We start from the raw sequence: 16,409 nt of genomic DNA, 5'->3' as shown, positions 1-16,409 counted from the left end.
CAGTGAAACAAATGAGACAAGTGTGGTTGGCTCTGCAGAAGCTGCAGGTTCAGAATACACTGAAACAAACGAGACAAGTGTGGTTGGCTCTGAAGATGCAGCAGGTTCAAAAAATAGTGAAACAAACGAGACAAGTGTGGTTGGCTCTGTAGACGCAGCAGGTTCAGAAAATAGTGAAACAAATGAGACAAGTGTGGTTGTCCTTGCAGAAGCTGCAGGTTCAGAAAACAGTGAAACAAACGAGACAACTGTGGTTGTCCTTGCAGAAGCTGCAGGTTCAGAATACAGTGAAACAAATGAGACAAGTGTGGTTGGCTCTGTAGAAGCTGCAGGTTCAGAAAATAGTGAAAAAAATGAGAAAAGTTTTGTTGTCATTGTAGAAGCTGCAGGTTCAGAAAACAGTGAAACAAATGAGACGAGTGTGGTTGTCCCTGCAGAAGCAGCAGGTTCAGAATACAGTGAAACAAATGAGACAAGTGTGGTTGGCTCTGTAGAAGCTGCAGGTTCAGAAAACAGTGAAACAAATGAGACAAGTGTGGTTGGCTCTGTAGAAGCAGCAGGTTCAGAATACAGTGAAACAAATGAGACAAGTGTGGTTGGCTCTGTAGAAGCAGCAGGTTTAGAAAATAGTGAAACAAACGAGACAAGTGTGGTTGGCTCTGCAGAAGCTGCAGGTTCAGAAAACAGTGAAACAAATGAGACAAGTGTGGTTGGCTCTGTAGAAGCAGCAGGTTCAGAATACAGTGAAACAAATGAGACAAGTGTGGTTGGCTCTGTAGAAGCAGCAGGTTTAGAAAATAGTGAAACAAACGAGACAAGTGTGGTTGGCTCTGTAGAAGCAGCAGGTTCAGAAAACAGTGAAACAAATGAGACAAGTGTGGTTGGCTCTGTAGAAGCAGCAGGTTCAGAATACAGTGAAACAAATGAGACAAGTGTGGTTGGCTCTGTAGAAGCAGCAGGTTTAGAAAATAGTGAAACAAACGAGACAAGTGTGGTTGGCTCTGTAGAAGCTGCAGGTTCAGAAAACAGTGAAACAAATGAGACAAGTGTGGTTGGCTCTGTAGACGCAGCAGGTTTAGAAAATAGTGAAACAAACGAGACAAGTGTGGTTGGCTCTGTAGACGCAGCAGGTTCAGAATACAGTGAAACAAACGAGACAAGTGTGGTTGGCTCTGTAGAAGCAGCAGGTTTAGAAAATAGTGAAACAAACGAGACAAGTGTGGTTGGCTCTGTAGACGCAGCAGGTTTAGAAAATAGTGAAACAAACGAGACAAGTGTGGTTGGCTCTGTAGAAGCAGCAGGTTCAGAATACAGTGAAACAAATGAGACAAGTGTGGTTGGCTCTGTAGAAGCAGCAGGTTTAGAAAATAGTGAAACAAACGAGACAAGTGTGGTTGGCTCTGTAGACGCAGCAGGTTTAGAAAATAGTGAAACAAACGAGACAAGTGTGGTTGGCTCTGTAGAAGCAGCAGGTTCAGAATACAGTGAAACAAATGAGACAAGTGTGGTTGGCTCTGTAGAAGCAGCAGGTTTAGAAAATAGTGAAACAAACGAGTCAAGTGTGGTTGGCTCTGTAGAAGCAGCAGGTTTAGAAAATAGTGAAACAAACGAGACAAGTGTGGTTGGCTCTGTAGAAGCAGCAGGTTCAGAAAACAGTGAAACAAATGAGACAAGTGTGGTTGGCTCTGTAGAAGCAGCAGGTTCAGAATACAGTGAAACAAATGAGACAAGTGTGGTTGGCTCTGTAGAAGCAGCAGGTTTAGAAAATAGTGAAACAAACGAGACAAGTGTGGTTGGCTCTGTAGAAGCTGCAGGTTCAGAAAACAGTGAAACAAATGAGACAAGTGTGGTTGGCTCTGTAGAAGCAGCAGGTTCAGAATACAGTGAAACAAATGAGACAAGTGTGGTTGGCTCTGTAGAAGCAGCAGGTTTAGAAAATAGTGAAACAAACGAGACAAGTGTGGTTGGCTCTGTAGAAGCAGCAGGTTCAGAATACAGTGAAACAAATGAGACAAGTGTGGTTGGCTCTGTAGAAGCAGCAGGTTTAGAAAATAGTGAAACAAACGAGTCAAGTGTGGTTGTCCCTGCAGAAGCAGCAGGTTCAGAATACACTGAAACAAACGAGACAAGTGTGGTTGGCTCTGAAGATGCAGCAGGTTCAAAAAATAGTGAAACAAACGAGACAAGTGTGGTTGGCTCTGTAGACGCAGCAGGTTCAGAAAATAGTGAAACAAATGAGACAAGTGTGGTTGTCCTTGCAGAAGCTGCGGGTTCAGAATGCAGTGAAACAAACGAGACAACTGTGGTTGTCCTTGCAGAAGCTGCAGGTTTAGAATACAGTGAAACAAACGAGACAAGTGTGGTTGGCTCTGTAGACGCAGCAGGTTCAGAAAATAGTGAAACAAATGAGAAAAGTTTTGTTGTCATTGTAGAAGCTGCAGGTTCAGAAAACAGTGAAACAAATGAGACGAGTGTGGTTGTCCCTGCAGAAGCAGCAGGTTCAGAATACAGTGAAACAAATGAGACAAGTGTGGTTGGCTCTGTAGAAGCAGCAGGTTCAAAAAATAGTGAAACAAATGAGACAAGTGTGGTTGTCCTTGCAGAAGCTGCGGGTTCAGAATGCAGTGAAACAAACAAGACAAGTGTGGTTGTCCTTGCAGAAGTTGCAGGTTTGGAATACAGTGAAACAAATGAGACAAGTGTGCTTGGCTCTGTAGACGCTGCAGGTTCAGAATGCAGTGAAACAAACAAGACAAGTGTGGTTGTCCCTGCAGAAGCTGCGGGTTCAGAATACAGTGAAACAAATGAGACAAGTGTGGTTGGCTCTGTAGAAGCAGCAGGTTTAGAAAATAGTGAAACAAACGAGACAAGTGTGGTTGTCCCTGCAGAAGCAGCAGGTTCAGAATACAGTGAAACAAATGAGACAAGTGTTCTTGTCCCTGCAGAAGCTGCAGGTTCAGAAAACAGTGAAACAAACGAGTCAAGTATGCTTTTCCCTGTAGACGCTGCAGATTCAGAATACAGTGAAACAAATGAGACCAGTGAGTGTTGTTCATGTCCTCTCAGTGTGGTAAGGTATTGCTTTGAGCTCTGCTGCCGGAGATGGCTGACACACACCTGAGCTCAATTAGTTCATTATTTTTCTCTTATAATGTATGTACCAGGACCTGAGGTGGGGTTGTGTTGTGTTATAAGAAACAACAAATAAATACACAAAGTGCGAACTGTGTGATTGTGTCCGTCATTCTGTCACAGTCACAAGTTGAGAGGAAGTGTAACCATAGAGAAATTCTAACAGGGCTGCTCTGAGAGACGTGTCAAAAATAAAGAGGCAATATTGAAAATAAATCTCAGATAAAAAAATGGATTCAAGCCCATAGGATTAAAACAAAGTGAGTCAGAGCAGCAGAAAAGAAGAACCAAAAGAGAAGAAAAAAAATCACCATGACACAAATTATTTAATATTGTGGCGTGTTGGGGGAACAGCTAGTTCTCTCCCATCATGCCTTGGGACATGTGCTGCTGTTTAGATGTTCTTGTTTTATTGTTTATGGTTACACTACTTTTAACTGTTATCTTGAATGTTGTGTTTGTACTGCGGTTCAAAGTCACTTACAGTTATTGTTTTATAGAATGAATGCAACCATAAGTGAGTTCTGTTATGCTGTTAATGACCCTCGAAGCACAGTGTAGCATCAGCAAGTGTTGTAATAAAGAGCTCCCCCTACCAGCTTGGGGTTGAATAAAAAGCTCAATCACTCTCTGTGAGCTTCTTTGTAAAGATTCCTCTGCATGCCACATTGGTGTCAGAAGTGGGATTCCAAGAGCATGGCCACTATTCTGAAAGAGGAAGAGGAGCTGAGGAAGATTGAGGAGCTTATCACTCGCCTGGAAGCGGTGAATGGAGCACGATCGAAGAAGCGGGGAGAGCCCCGGGCAGCTGCAAGCCAGCCAGGGGAAGATCTGTGGGGCTTACCAGATGGAGCCTCACACCCCCGCCCACTGGGGAGCTGTTGGAGCTGCCAAGGCATGCTGCAGGCTCCAAGACCACGAGCAACCAGCCATCCTCCACTCATGGTGATGCCTGGGAGCAGCACACCCTCACTGATGGCAGCCGAGGGGGACAACGCCAACTGTCTCCAGGACCAAGTGCAGCCGCCGCTGCCATCAGGGGCTCCTGTTCGGGGGAGCATGAAGCTGCCACGCTATAATGGGGAGGCACCTCCAGAGACCTACCTTATCCAGGTACAGCTGGCTGCTCAGCTAAACAGATGGTCAACAGAGGAAACAGCTGTCTAAGTCGCCCTCGCCTTGGAAGGCAGGGCCCTGCAGATCCTCACAGATCTTCAGCCAGAAGAGCGTTTAAGTTGGCCTGCTGTTGCCAGAGCAATGCAGAGCAGGTTTGGCCTCTGTACACATGCAGATGATGCCTGAGATAAACTTGCTAGCCGCCCACGGAGACAAGAGGAGAGTCTGGGTGCCTATGCTGCCGACCTATGTCTTTATGCACGTAGAGGGTACCCTGCTTTTGATGCTGCAGCACAAGAAGAGCTTGCCCTCCAGGCTTTTGTCCGGGGTCTCCAGCCAAAACGACTACAAGAGCACATCCGTCTGCATGCACCAGAAACCCTGGTGGCAGCTCTAACTGAGGCCGAAAGAGTGGAGCATGTGCTCAGCCCAGGTGCACGCAGCCCTGGCATAAGTCACCAAGTGCGCCAAACGGACTACGAAAGGAGCGACCAGGAGGAGGAGGCCTGCCAAACCACCAACACACCACCCTGGCGATCTCGGCGAGGGAATAGGCGAGCAGGAGGCCAATCCAGGGGTAACTGCCATCGGTGCGGAGAACCAGGCCACATCGCACGCTACTGTCCAGCACCAAGCCCACAAAGCCTGGCACCCCAGCTGCCGTTAAACTAAGGCGGGGTGGCACAACGGAGGAACTGCCCCCTGCCACCACTCTGTCCTCCGAATCACACTTGCAGGTTGGCCGGCTCGGCCAGACACGGGGACTGTATCTGGACTGTGACCTTGCCGGCACCACCTGTAGAGCCCTGATAGACACTGGATCCACGCTTTCCTTGGTACAGGCTGGAGTCCTCCCTGGTACTGATGGCCCAATACCGCAGGGTTGGCAGCCTACTCAGCTCCACATCACCACAGTCACGAGGGAGCGTGCCAAAGTTAAGGGGGAAAGATCCCTCCCGGTGACTGTTGCTAACTGCACCGTGGACCACCAGTTCTGGCTAGCCAGCATCCAGGACCAATGCATCATTGGCCTGGACCTGCTAGCCAAATGGGAGGCCACAGTGGACGTGTCCCGAGCAATCCTTTACCTGGGCACGGAGGCTGTGAAGCTCCACACCACAGAGGAAGTCCCGCTGCCTGCCTCCACTTTTTCAGCCAGCGTCAGGAAGCCTGAGGACCTGTTGCCGCTGGCAGGGGAAGGGGCCTCCCCTTCACCAGCAGTACCGCAACTGTCTGCAGAGACCAAGCAAGCTGTCGAGGACCTATACCAGAGGAGCTGCGAGGGTCTCCAGGCTGATCAGCGATGGCAGCTGCGAGAGATACTTGACTTGTTTGCCGACATCTTTGCAGCCAAGGATGAGGACTGCATGCAAACCAGCCTGGTACAACATGACATTGACACTGGGGATGCACGGCCCATCCGCCTCCGCCCTCGTCGCCTTCCCCTTGCCAAGCGTGCCGCAGCAGAGCAGAAGATCAGGGGAAATGGCAGAGGCGGGCATCATCGAACCCTCAAACAACCCCTGGGCAGCCCCGGCTGTACTGGTTCGGAAAAAGGATGGTACCTGGCGGTTGTGTGTCGACTATCGTCTACTCAACAGCATCACACGCAAGGACTCCTACCCATTGCCCCGGATTGACGATGCCCTCGACGACATTGCTGGGTCCTGCTGGTTCAGTTCCCTCGATTTGCGCAGTGGCTACTGGCAGGTGGAGCTGACGCCAGAGGCCCGCCCAAAGACTACTTTCTCCATTGGCCAGGGACTGTGGCAGTTTAAGGTGATGCCCTTCGGCCTCTGCAATGCCCCAGTCACATTCGAGCGCCTAATGGAGAGGGTTCTGGCTGGTTCTGGGTTCCCCCGCGACCGCTGTGTGGTCTACCTGGATGACCTCCTCGTCCACGCGACAGACTTCGAGAAAGCCTTGGCTAACCTGACTGCTGTTTTCCATGCTATCTGCCAGGCTGGCCTTCGCCTCCACCCCAAAAAGTGCCACCTCTTCCGAAAGGAGACGACCTTCTTGGGTCACGTTGTGAGCGGAGCAGGGGTTTCCACTGACCCTGCGAACGTGGCCGCTGTGAAAGACTGGCCCATTCCGGGCAACACTGCTGAGTTGCGGAGCTTCCTTGGCCTGGCATCATACTACCGACGTTTCGTCAAGGACTTTGCTACCATTGCAAGCCCCCTGCACTCGCTCACACAGAAGGGCCGGGAGTTCCATTGGAGTGAGGACAGTGCCGTGGCATTTGATCGGCTCCGATCTGCACTGGTTGAGGCACCGGTGCTAGCCTACCCAGACCTGCAGCTCCCTTTTGTTGTGGACACTGATGCCAGCAACACAGGGGTGGGGGCTGTACTGTCGCAGGAAGGCCCTGAGGGGGAGCGGGTCATCTCCTACTACAGCCATTCCCTCAGCAGACCGGAGAGGAACTATTGTGTCACCCGTCGAGAGCTGCTGGCCATCATCCTGGGTCTCCGCCATTTCAGACCCTACCTCTACGCGAAGAAGTTCCTCCTGCGCACAGACCATGCGTCCCTCACTTGGCTGCTCAGCTTTAAAGAACCGGAGGGACAGCTAGCCCGGTGGTTGGAGACGTTGCAAGATTACCACTTTGAGGTTCGTCACTGGGCGGGACTCCTCCACACCAATGCAGATGCCCTTTCCCGACGCCCTTGTGAGGAAAAACAGTGCAGGTACTGCCAACGCTTGGAGGACCGGGAGGGCATGACTTCAGTGATCGCGTCACCACAGGGCGGCCCTGAGAATGACTCTGTTCCAGGTGGGCATTGTAGCAGTCTTCAGGTCCAGTCCGCCGCAGGGGATACTGAGGGTCTGGAGGCCATGGATCCCCAACAGCTGCAACATGACCAGAACCAAGACCCTGCCCTTTCCCGGGTTCAGTGTTGGATTGGAGCCGGTCAGAGACCATCATGGCCAGAGGTATCTGCACTGGACCTCGAGACCAAGGCTCTCTACTCCCAATGGGCCAACCTCACAAACCGAAATGGCCTCCTCTATCGCCGCTGGCAGGCTCCCGGGGGTCACCGTGAGGTCTTCCAGCTCGTGGTACCTCAACAGTTGCGGTCCAGGGTGCTCCAGCTGGTCCATGGTGCAGCGGGGGCAGGACACTTTGGAATTACCAAGACTCTGCGGCGACTTCGGTCTCGGTTCTACTGGCCAGGACGTAGAGCTCCATGTCCATCGGTGCGATGCCTGCATGGCTCAGAAAGGGCCTTCCTAACGCTCTCATGCCCCCTTGCAGCAGTGTCAGGTGGGGGCTCCCATGGAGCGGGTTGGTGTGGACATCCTGGGACCCTTCCCCACCACTGACCAGGGGAACCACTACGTCCTGGTTGCCATGGACTACTTCACTAAGTGGCCTGAGGCCTATGCGGTCCCTGACCAGAGTGCTGTTACCACTGCTGAGCGTCTGGTCAACGAGATGTTCTGCCGGTTCGGGGTACCAGAGGAACTGCACAGCGACCAGGGCCGGAATTTTGAGGCTGCGGTGTTCAAGGAGGTCTGTCAGCGGCTGGGTATCAGGAAGACCCGGACGACGCCACTGCACCCCCAAAGCGATGGGTTGGTGGAACGCTTCAACCGCACCCTGGCCACCCAGCTTACTATCCTGACCTCCCGCCAGCAGCGTGACTGGGATCAACACCTTCCCCTGGTCCTAATGGCCTACCGTTCTGCAGTCCAGGAATCTACTAAGTGCACTCCAGCGGCCTTGATGTTCGGTCATGAGCTTCGTACCCCAGTGGACTTGGTGTTTGGATCCCCTCCCGAGCAGGAAGTGTGCGGGGACCCCGGGCTGGACTACCTCCACAACCTCCTCGCCCGGCTCCGAGAGGTGCATCAGTTGACCAGGCAGGCTCTCCGGGATGCGGGCTCCCGGCAGAAGCGAGCTTATGATACCCGCTGCAAGGGGGAAGGACTTTCTCCCGGTCAGCATGTGTGGGTCTACAGCCCGGAGAGGAAAAAAGGGCTTTCTCCCAAACTGATGAGCCAGTGGGTTGGACCCTGCACTGTTCTTGAGAGGCTGTCCGACGTGGTCTACAGGGTGCGGCTGGTCAAACAGAACAGGGTGGTCGTACTCCATCGTGATCGCCTGGCACCCTATCAGCCCTTGAGTCCATCCAGGGAGGCGTCAGGGTCCCAGCTTAAACTGCAGGCCCCCAACCTGGCCTCGGAGGCAGCTGGGGGACCCACGGAACGTCCTCAACGAAGCCATCGCCTTCCCCAACACCTCACAGACGTTGCTATGGACATGCTGGTTGCTGGGGACAGCTAACCACTCAGGTGGGGGCTGTGTGGCGTGTTGGGGGAACAGCTAGTTCTCTCCCATCATGCCTTGGGACATGTGCTGCTGTTTAGATGTTCTTGTTTTATTGTTTATGGTTACACTACTTTTAACTGTTATCTTGAATGTTGTGTTTGTACTGCGGTTCAAAGTCACTTACAGTTATTGTTTTATAGAATGAATGCAACCATAAGTGAGTTCTGTTATGCTGTTAATGACCCTCAAAGCACAGTGTAGCATCAGCAAGTGTTGTAATAAAGAGCTCCCCCTACCAGCTTGGGGTTGAATAAAAAGCTCAATCTCTCTCTGTGAGCTTCTTTGTAAAGATTCCTCTGCATGCCACAATATGCACTAAAGCTCACGAACTAAATGATGTAGAAATAGAAGCTGAATCAAGTGCAGACAACGAGACATGCGGGTGGTGGTCATGGTTTGTTGCATTGATAAAGAAAAAAAAAGGAAGTAAAGAAACAAGTCAGGTATTTGTTGTCAGATTATTTATTTGACAAGTCTCCACTTGTGGTAACTGAACATAAATTATTGATGTTTATTTTAATATTTTACATTTTTTCAACAGAGATCAGTGGCATACAGACCATATGGAGAGCACTAACTGAAACCAGCACACTAACTGAAACAATTTTTTGTTGATTTATTTGGAGAATGCAGTGTGAATGTTGTGCTCCAATTTTTATCAGCAAGTATTATGTTAAACAGTCAGTGCAAAGAAAACAAACAAACAAACAAAAAAGAAAGTCTGCGCAACTCTGAAAGTCTCCATGTAATTAACAACAGACACACGTATTCCTGTACTCCTTTGCGTGTGTACCTGTTAATGTGCAAGCAGATAGAGAGAAGTGAGTAGCTTCTATAAAGCAATATCGATTCAGTAAATCCTGAATCAACTTTTAAATATACATGTATTTTGCCAGAAACGCCAGAATCTTAGGTTAAAACTGGTAACCCTTTAAGACCTACCATAGAACCAACTCCACCAGAGCTCATCTTTACATTTTTACATGCTGTAGAGCCATTTTTGGGAGCATTTCATGTTCCTATACATCAATACAACCGTTATAGCCCAAATTGTAATAATATGTATGCAGTAAGTCCATAGTAACTACATAAAAGCTACACATTGCCATTTAAAAGCTACACATTGCCATTTAAAAAGCTAGAATACTTTTGTTTGCTTCCTATGTAACCCATGAATATGTGTATGTACACGACCTCCATAAAGGGATTAAGCAGCCTTGAGAAGAACAGACTCTATTCAATGAAGGAAGCCACCTGGCGGGACAAGATAACGACAACATCCTGGGAGGGCTGCACTCACATCGTATAACCACGCTTGCACAACACACTTTGTAACCATATATAGTAATTTGTCTTAGTTAATACAGCAACAAGCTTTATGAATATCCATGTGTGTAAACAATAAAAACAACCTGCAGGGGGAAGCAAGTTGAAGTGGGTTGAAGACAACTACTTCCGTCTCGCGAGTGAAACCTTGAGCTCTGTGTGACCTCTTTCCTGAGAGAGTTTCTGTTTATCCAGCAGTATCAGCGGTAAAACTCTGACAGGTTGTATAACAATACAAAAAATAAAGCATTTTAACATCCAGTTTAACATCCAGTTTGATGCACATTCAGAACACCACAATGGCAAAAGCAACACAATAAACAGTGTGTGAATGTGTGTGTGAATGGGTGGATGACTGGATATGTAAAGCGCTTTGGGGTCCTTAGGGACTAGTAAAGCGCTATATAAATACAGGCCATTTACCATTTTTAAACCCACAAACTCTCCAAGTAAGATAATCCACCCAGAGTTAGATCAGGTATAGTTTGACTACATGGTGCCAGGTTCCAAAAGTAGTGCAATAAAACCCATAAGTCATAAAATAAATGCATAAACCTCGACTCCCAACAGCACTAACAGGGATTAAGTAAAATAAAAGTGTATAAAATAATCACGGCTGCTAATCTGTAGTCACATGACTTCTCATAACTGCTGGAGAGAAACTGAAAGTGATAAAGATTAAATTAAAACAAAATGGCGGGCATTCTGTGGTGTGTGTAGAGGACAGGTTCGGTGTTTACTTTCATTAAAATAGGTGAAAGGATAACCGGTGAAAACCAAATGAACCAATTGGCAACGTTCTCGAGAAAACTGAAAGGACAGGGGAAGGAGAGGGAAAAGCATGCAGCCTCTACAAACACTGAACTTTCTGTTACTGAAGTTTCAAAACCAGAGTTAGTTTTTCTAACTTTTTCAGTTTCTGAGCCTAATAATATAGACATAAGACTTTCAACTTAATTCAATTCAATTCTGTTTTATTCATATAGTGGCAAATCACAACAACAGTCATCTCAGGGAACTTTATATTATAAGGTAAAGAGCCTACACTCCTACAGAGAAAACCACAGATTCTATCTTGCTTTCTTTTCATAACAATTTCAATACTTTGTGATGCTGAATAGACAGAGTTTTACACAAGATTTTACAAAACATGTTTAAAATAAAGGGATGCCATTTCAAAATCAGAGATTGATGGAAAACAGAGCAAAGCAAACAAAGAAGAGAGAGAGAAAAAAGACGCTGTTAAATCTATTGCTTTTGCCACGTAGGTATAGAGGTCTGTCTTGGGGCCACCATACCATCGGCACAAGGTCCGAAATGCATTCCTCTTTTTCCTGCACATTCACTTGTGAGTTTCAGGCACACAAAACAGAACTCCTTCTTACATGTTGGGCAGACAATATTTTTACACTCTTTTTTGTTATGCTCCACCAGCACGCCACAGGTGGGACAAGCACGGATGCAGGGACAACCACTGACATTATTCACAGACTCAAAGATGATATCTTCACAGTTTTTCAATATTTGAAGTGTTTCGTTGGAGCAGCCAACATTGTCACAGCGGTCTGACCGAGGCCGTGGACCCTTCCATTCCTTCAAACACTGCCAACAGAACTCATAGGTTCTGTCTTTTTCTTTGCTGCACCAGCTGCAGCAGACACTCAGGTTAGATACATCCTTTCTCACAACAGATGAACTGCATCCAGGACACTGTGATGTGGTTGATGGTGGAGGAAAAGACAAGGCAAATAGCTTTGTTTATTCTTCAATTTGGTGGCCAAAGACATAATTACAGCTAATCTACAGTATGAAAAATGAAAAATAAACTAGTACAATTATTTGTCAACATGTAATAATAGCCTGCTAATGCTTCATGATTACAACATTCCAGTACTTACTAATTTGTAATCAAAATGATGCTTCATAGCATTCAAGGCCATGGTTTGTCCAAAGTACTCCTTTTCCTCAGGGGTCAAAAGAGCCATTTTACAAACCTCTTCGTAAGGCCATATGATATCACAACCAGGTAGAGCACACACAAAGTTGCTTTCACCCTGTAGTAAAACATTTTTAAAAATATATTTATTAAAACGATAGTTTCTAAATAAACCCTAAACGCTGTTCTTAAGTGTAAGCCATCTAACCAGCAGTTTCAACATCAGGATCTGAATCCAACAAATTTAAGCTATAGTTTACTAACTTTAAATACTGAAACTACAAAAAACATTATATTGTATACTCTTTCTCACATTCAGCAATATCTCACTCCTTCCCCAGTAACAGTTAATGCACAAGAGAAGCTGAGAGAGATTTTCTTGAAACCATACACACCAGGGATGTGTCCAGTTATTCAAAAACCAAACCAAACCAAAATAAGTCAGATTGTCTCCACTAATGTGGACACTCTGACTTCTTGTAGATTCAGGCATAGTTTTAGCATTTAAAGTCACTTTTTGTGTGTGATTTGTTAACTTCAGTTCTACTTGTTGCATTGATTTTGGTAGGAAATTACTGTCTTTTACCAAAGTGAATATCTTGAAGTTCTTTCTGTCTTTCTTTCCTTCTTCTTGTTTTACATGTTGTTTTATAAGAAAACACATCCAGTGATCCAAGAGGCCCTCAAACTGAAAGAGCTTAAATAAATTTGTCCGTTTTATTTCATCATATCTGATTTTGCTAATGTGGAATTTCGAAATGCCTCTGGTCTAATTAATCATTAGTTTACAATAAAGACGAATAATAATGTAGCCTACCTCCTCCAACAACCAAAGACACCAGTTGGTTAGAGAGGATGGGGTCACAGCATGACCGCAGGACATCAGAGCTTTTCCAGACGCGAAACCATCACAGTAGACTAAAAAACAGAATAAAGAGTTTTTCGCAGACTGAAAAAAATGAGAGCGGACTAAACAAGAACATTTTTGGTTACTTACAGTCTAATACATCCTCTCTATCTACAAGATTAAAAGTGGAGTTGTAACATTTCTCTTCTTTAGTTTTCGAAATTGAGCTCATCTTTCGTTCTTTATTGGTGTCGACTGCAAAGTAACTGATGCAGCTGAAACACTTTCGCTTTCTTTTTATACTAGGTGTCACATTACGTTGCGGGGTTTTCCAGAGACTAACGAATAAACGCAACATACCGGAAATGCAGCGGGAGGAAAGCATGTTCAGTTATGATATGTAATATCAACCTAAACTATTTTAGTAGTTCTTAGAATGATGAGGAGATGCTGAGGAACGCATGCTGACTACGATGGATTTGACACTAACTATGCGATAGACTCAATCAGAAAACTGCAAATACCCAGTCCCCTCGTCTCTTATGAAATGACCTAGAATTTTCTGTGTTACACCTAATAACATAGTGGGTCGCTGGTCAGGTTTGAAAGCGTATTAAATTCACATCTGTTGTTGGTTAGGCTTTAAACTAGGCAATCAAAAGAAATCATACGGTAGCATTTATGCCTTTAATTATGATTCGTACAAAAATGAAAGCGCCAGTCTCACACAGCCCCACCCTCTGACGTCGGGTTCAAAATTAGACCTGAAACAGCTTCAGCTCACATTCAGAGATTAGGGTTAACTAGACGGGATTTACTGTTGCCTCTCACGGAAAAACAAAACAAAAACAGTGCTACATAAAACATGAGTAAAACCCGCCAGGTCATTGTGTATGGGTTGGGAAAAGAGAGAAGGGTGGTTGATCTCTGCGACACAGAGGAGACATTGAAGAAAATGCCTGTCCGGCAGCTGAGAGAGAAAATAGCAGACCGTTTTGGTATGAAAGCAGGTAAGCTAAACGCTGAAAACGTATGGGGCCAAACATATAAATCTTTGAATTCAGGTGTTTTCACGTGTATAAAATACAGCACTTAGCCATGCAGTCTGCCTTTACAACATGTTAAGGAATGGGTTATTCTAATCAGAGCCGTTGAGTAAGTCGGAGTTACATCAGCGGGTTTTCAGAATTCGGGTTGTTGTCATTGGCTAAGAATAATTCCGGTAGTGCTTATCGGCAAATTTAAATGAAGTGTCAGAGAGACGGGTAATTGTTAATCTATAAATGCATCGAATTAGGATATTTGCATACCACAAAAAATAGTTGCATTGATATAAATGCATTTTAACTGTAAACTAGCCTTTGTGAGGATTTGTCTGAACAGTTTCTGTTACCCATAGCTGTTAAGTCAAATTTAATGTAATGTATTTATGTAGCATCCCCGGTTGAAAAGATGGTCTCTCAAACTGATGGTTCACAATCCTTTTATTAAACAGCCGTGTATGTGAACACACCGTAAGAGCTACAACATACAGAATAAAAGACTATTAGTAAATCAAACAGTGTGTTACCTTTAACCTTTTGACTTATTCATTAATCACAAATTAATTCTCCTTACCTTACGTAACAAAAAACACTAAAACTTGTAAATTATTGCATATAACAGGGAAATCGTTGCATCGCTGCCTAAACATGACGAGGTACGTTAGCGCCCTCTAGTGGGTGAAAACTTAGCCTTTATGCTTAGTAGCGGTCAGCAGCTATATGCTCCGTAAAACAACAAAATACATATCTACAGGACAAACTTTGTTACAAACCTTGTTCCCTCATCAACCAGGTGCTAAGAAACTGCTTTCAACTCAGTGTTGCAGTGTTCCTTTAACTGATCAAACACACACATCCATACATATGCAATAATACTAAGTGCAATAATCCTTTCTGTCATCGTTGTATTTTTACTCAGTTGTATATAGCATTTGTATTTGTATTCTATTTTTATCTTATTGAATATTTATTTTATTTTATTCTACTGTATATAGTATTATAGTATTTTATTTTATTCTATTCTGTACAGTTGTGTACTGTATTTATTCTTATTGTATCCTAATTTTTGCCTCATAACTTTTGCACTGTCCACTTCCTGCTGTGACAAAACAAATTTCCCACGTGTGGGACTAATAAAGGTTATCTTATCTTATCTTATCTTATCTTAATAGCCGTTCTTTTTCCCATTCCCGTCCATTAACCTTAGAGCACACCTTCTCTCTGTGCATTAAAACTCGCGCTTCTGCTATATGGTTTACACCACTTGATTTACGGCACCTTGTCGCTCTGTGACTTTCAAAATAAAAGCATTCACTCCAACAATATAATAGTCACTCATAACTTTACAAAACACTTTACAAAATATTAATGAGGTCATTTACAATTTATACAATTTTAACTTCAACTCCACCGCAAAAGCTTGTATTCTCCAATTCTGTGATATCTGGTAAATGGGCATTAAAATAACAGAATACCAACAGACTGTGACTATAGTTAGTCCTGCCAACATAATCACATATATATTGATTGATTGATATACCTTTATTATATATATATTTACAGCACTTAAATCTCCCAATGTATTGGTAGATAATCTGCCAATACATCCGGTATGCATTGTACAGCACAAGTTAATTTTATCTGAGTGTACTGATAGCAAAGAATTTATTTCCAAAAATATTACCTTTAAAAAGTACATCTCAATCTTCTGCGCTGCTTTATCTCCATTGTGAACCCAGCTTATGTTGCTAACTTCCAGAACTATTGCAATGATCTGCTATTACTGGGTATGAATGGAGATGACACGACTCTTCCATTCAGCGTCTCTGGCTCTAAAGCACTCAATAACTTTGATTATGTTACTGTAAAAGGGTGCCACCAGTGGAACAAGTCAGTTTGTAAAGTTTATTCTCTCCTTGATATTTGACTGCAAAGTGGAATTTTTTTTTGAACCATCAAGACTTACAGCTTTGATGAATCTATGTAGAGACCTACAAATGCTACATGAAGTTACAGAGCGGGATCACTGATCGATGAAGAAGAAAAAATTCACCAACACTCTGCTGACTTAAAAGCTGCAGGCCTCCAAACGTCCTCTGCCATATATTGACATTTTAAGTAATTTGTTTCAGTTTTATTTCAGAGTAATGTTTATGTTTTGCCAAAAAATATGCACATGCTTTGATTTTGATTCTCACTCCCAACTGCATGTGCTTGGACAGATGATCTACAGATGATTGTGAAAGACAAGCGGCTGGACAGAGAAGACAAACTTCTGTCTGATTATGGAATTGGACACTTGTCTGTTATTCGCCTGGTCTTGATGGTTGAGGGAGGACTGGCAGCTTGACAGAAGGCAACAGCGAGCACAACCAACAGCTCTTTACTTTTTTATCTTCAAGTGCTTTTATCTTTCTTTCAAAAATGAACAAAACTGGAAGTGAAACTGGAATGAAATGAAGGAAATATTGGAATGAGCTAAGAAAAAAATAATGAAAATATGAAAAATCTCTCTTGAGAACAAGGATTCATGTCATACATAAGATGCCTCTTGAGACCATACACTTTTATCAAAGTTTTATTACATGTTACAAGTTTTATGACATTACAATTGAAAAGTGAATGGTTTCTGACAGAAATAAAAATATGCTTCACTCTGATTCTTCATCT

General features: G+C 44.8%; 1 protein-coding gene and 1 long non-coding RNA gene across 2 annotated transcripts; one reads left to right on the top strand and one right to left on the bottom strand.

Moving 5' to 3' along the window:
- Positions 1–10,870: 10,870 nt before the first annotated feature.
- Positions 10,871–12,944, bottom strand: LOC112431048 (uncharacterized). Its single transcript, XM_024799604.2, has 4 exons — positions 12,847–12,944; positions 12,667–12,767; positions 11,812–11,967; positions 10,871–11,623 (listed from the first exon to the last, which is right to left on the bottom strand). The coding sequence occupies exons 1-4, from the start codon at positions 12,926–12,928 to the stop codon at positions 11,162–11,164; spliced, it is 801 nt and encodes a 266-aa protein (XP_024655372.2). The 5' UTR covers positions 12,929–12,944; the 3' UTR covers positions 10,871–11,161.
- A 537-nt stretch (positions 12,945–13,481) lies between these two features.
- Positions 13,482–16,399, top strand: LOC143417073 (uncharacterized). The gene is made up of 2 exons (XR_013097290.1): positions 13,482–13,706; positions 15,962–16,399. It is a non-coding gene; the product is annotated as an uncharacterized LOC143417073 (long non-coding RNA).
- The last annotated feature ends 10 nt before the right edge of the window (positions 16,400–16,409 follow it).

This window comes from Maylandia zebra, linkage group LG3, assembly GCF_041146795.1.
Source record: "Maylandia zebra isolate NMK-2024a linkage group LG3, Mzebra_GT3a, whole genome shotgun sequence".
Classification (NCBI taxonomy): Eukaryota; Metazoa; Chordata; class Actinopteri; order Cichliformes; family Cichlidae; genus Maylandia; species Maylandia zebra.
The sequence above is the reverse complement of the archived record's forward strand: the minus strand, read 5'-3'. Positions and strand labels throughout refer to the sequence as shown.

Bases quoted from the DNA above. Each gene is read 5' to 3' on its own strand.
- LOC112431048 (XM_024799604.2), bottom strand. From the start codon at position 12,928: ATGAGCTCAATTTCGAAAACTAAAGAAGAGAAATGTTACAACTCCACT. The intron at 12,768-12,846 runs GTAAGTAACCAA...TCTGTTTTTTAG, and splicing joins TAGAGAGGATGTATTAGACT to TCTACTGTGATGGTTTCGCG. The intron at 11,968-12,666 runs GTAGGCTACATT...GTTTTACTACAG, and splicing joins GTCTTTGGTTGTTGGAGGAG to GGTGAAAGCAACTTTGTGTG.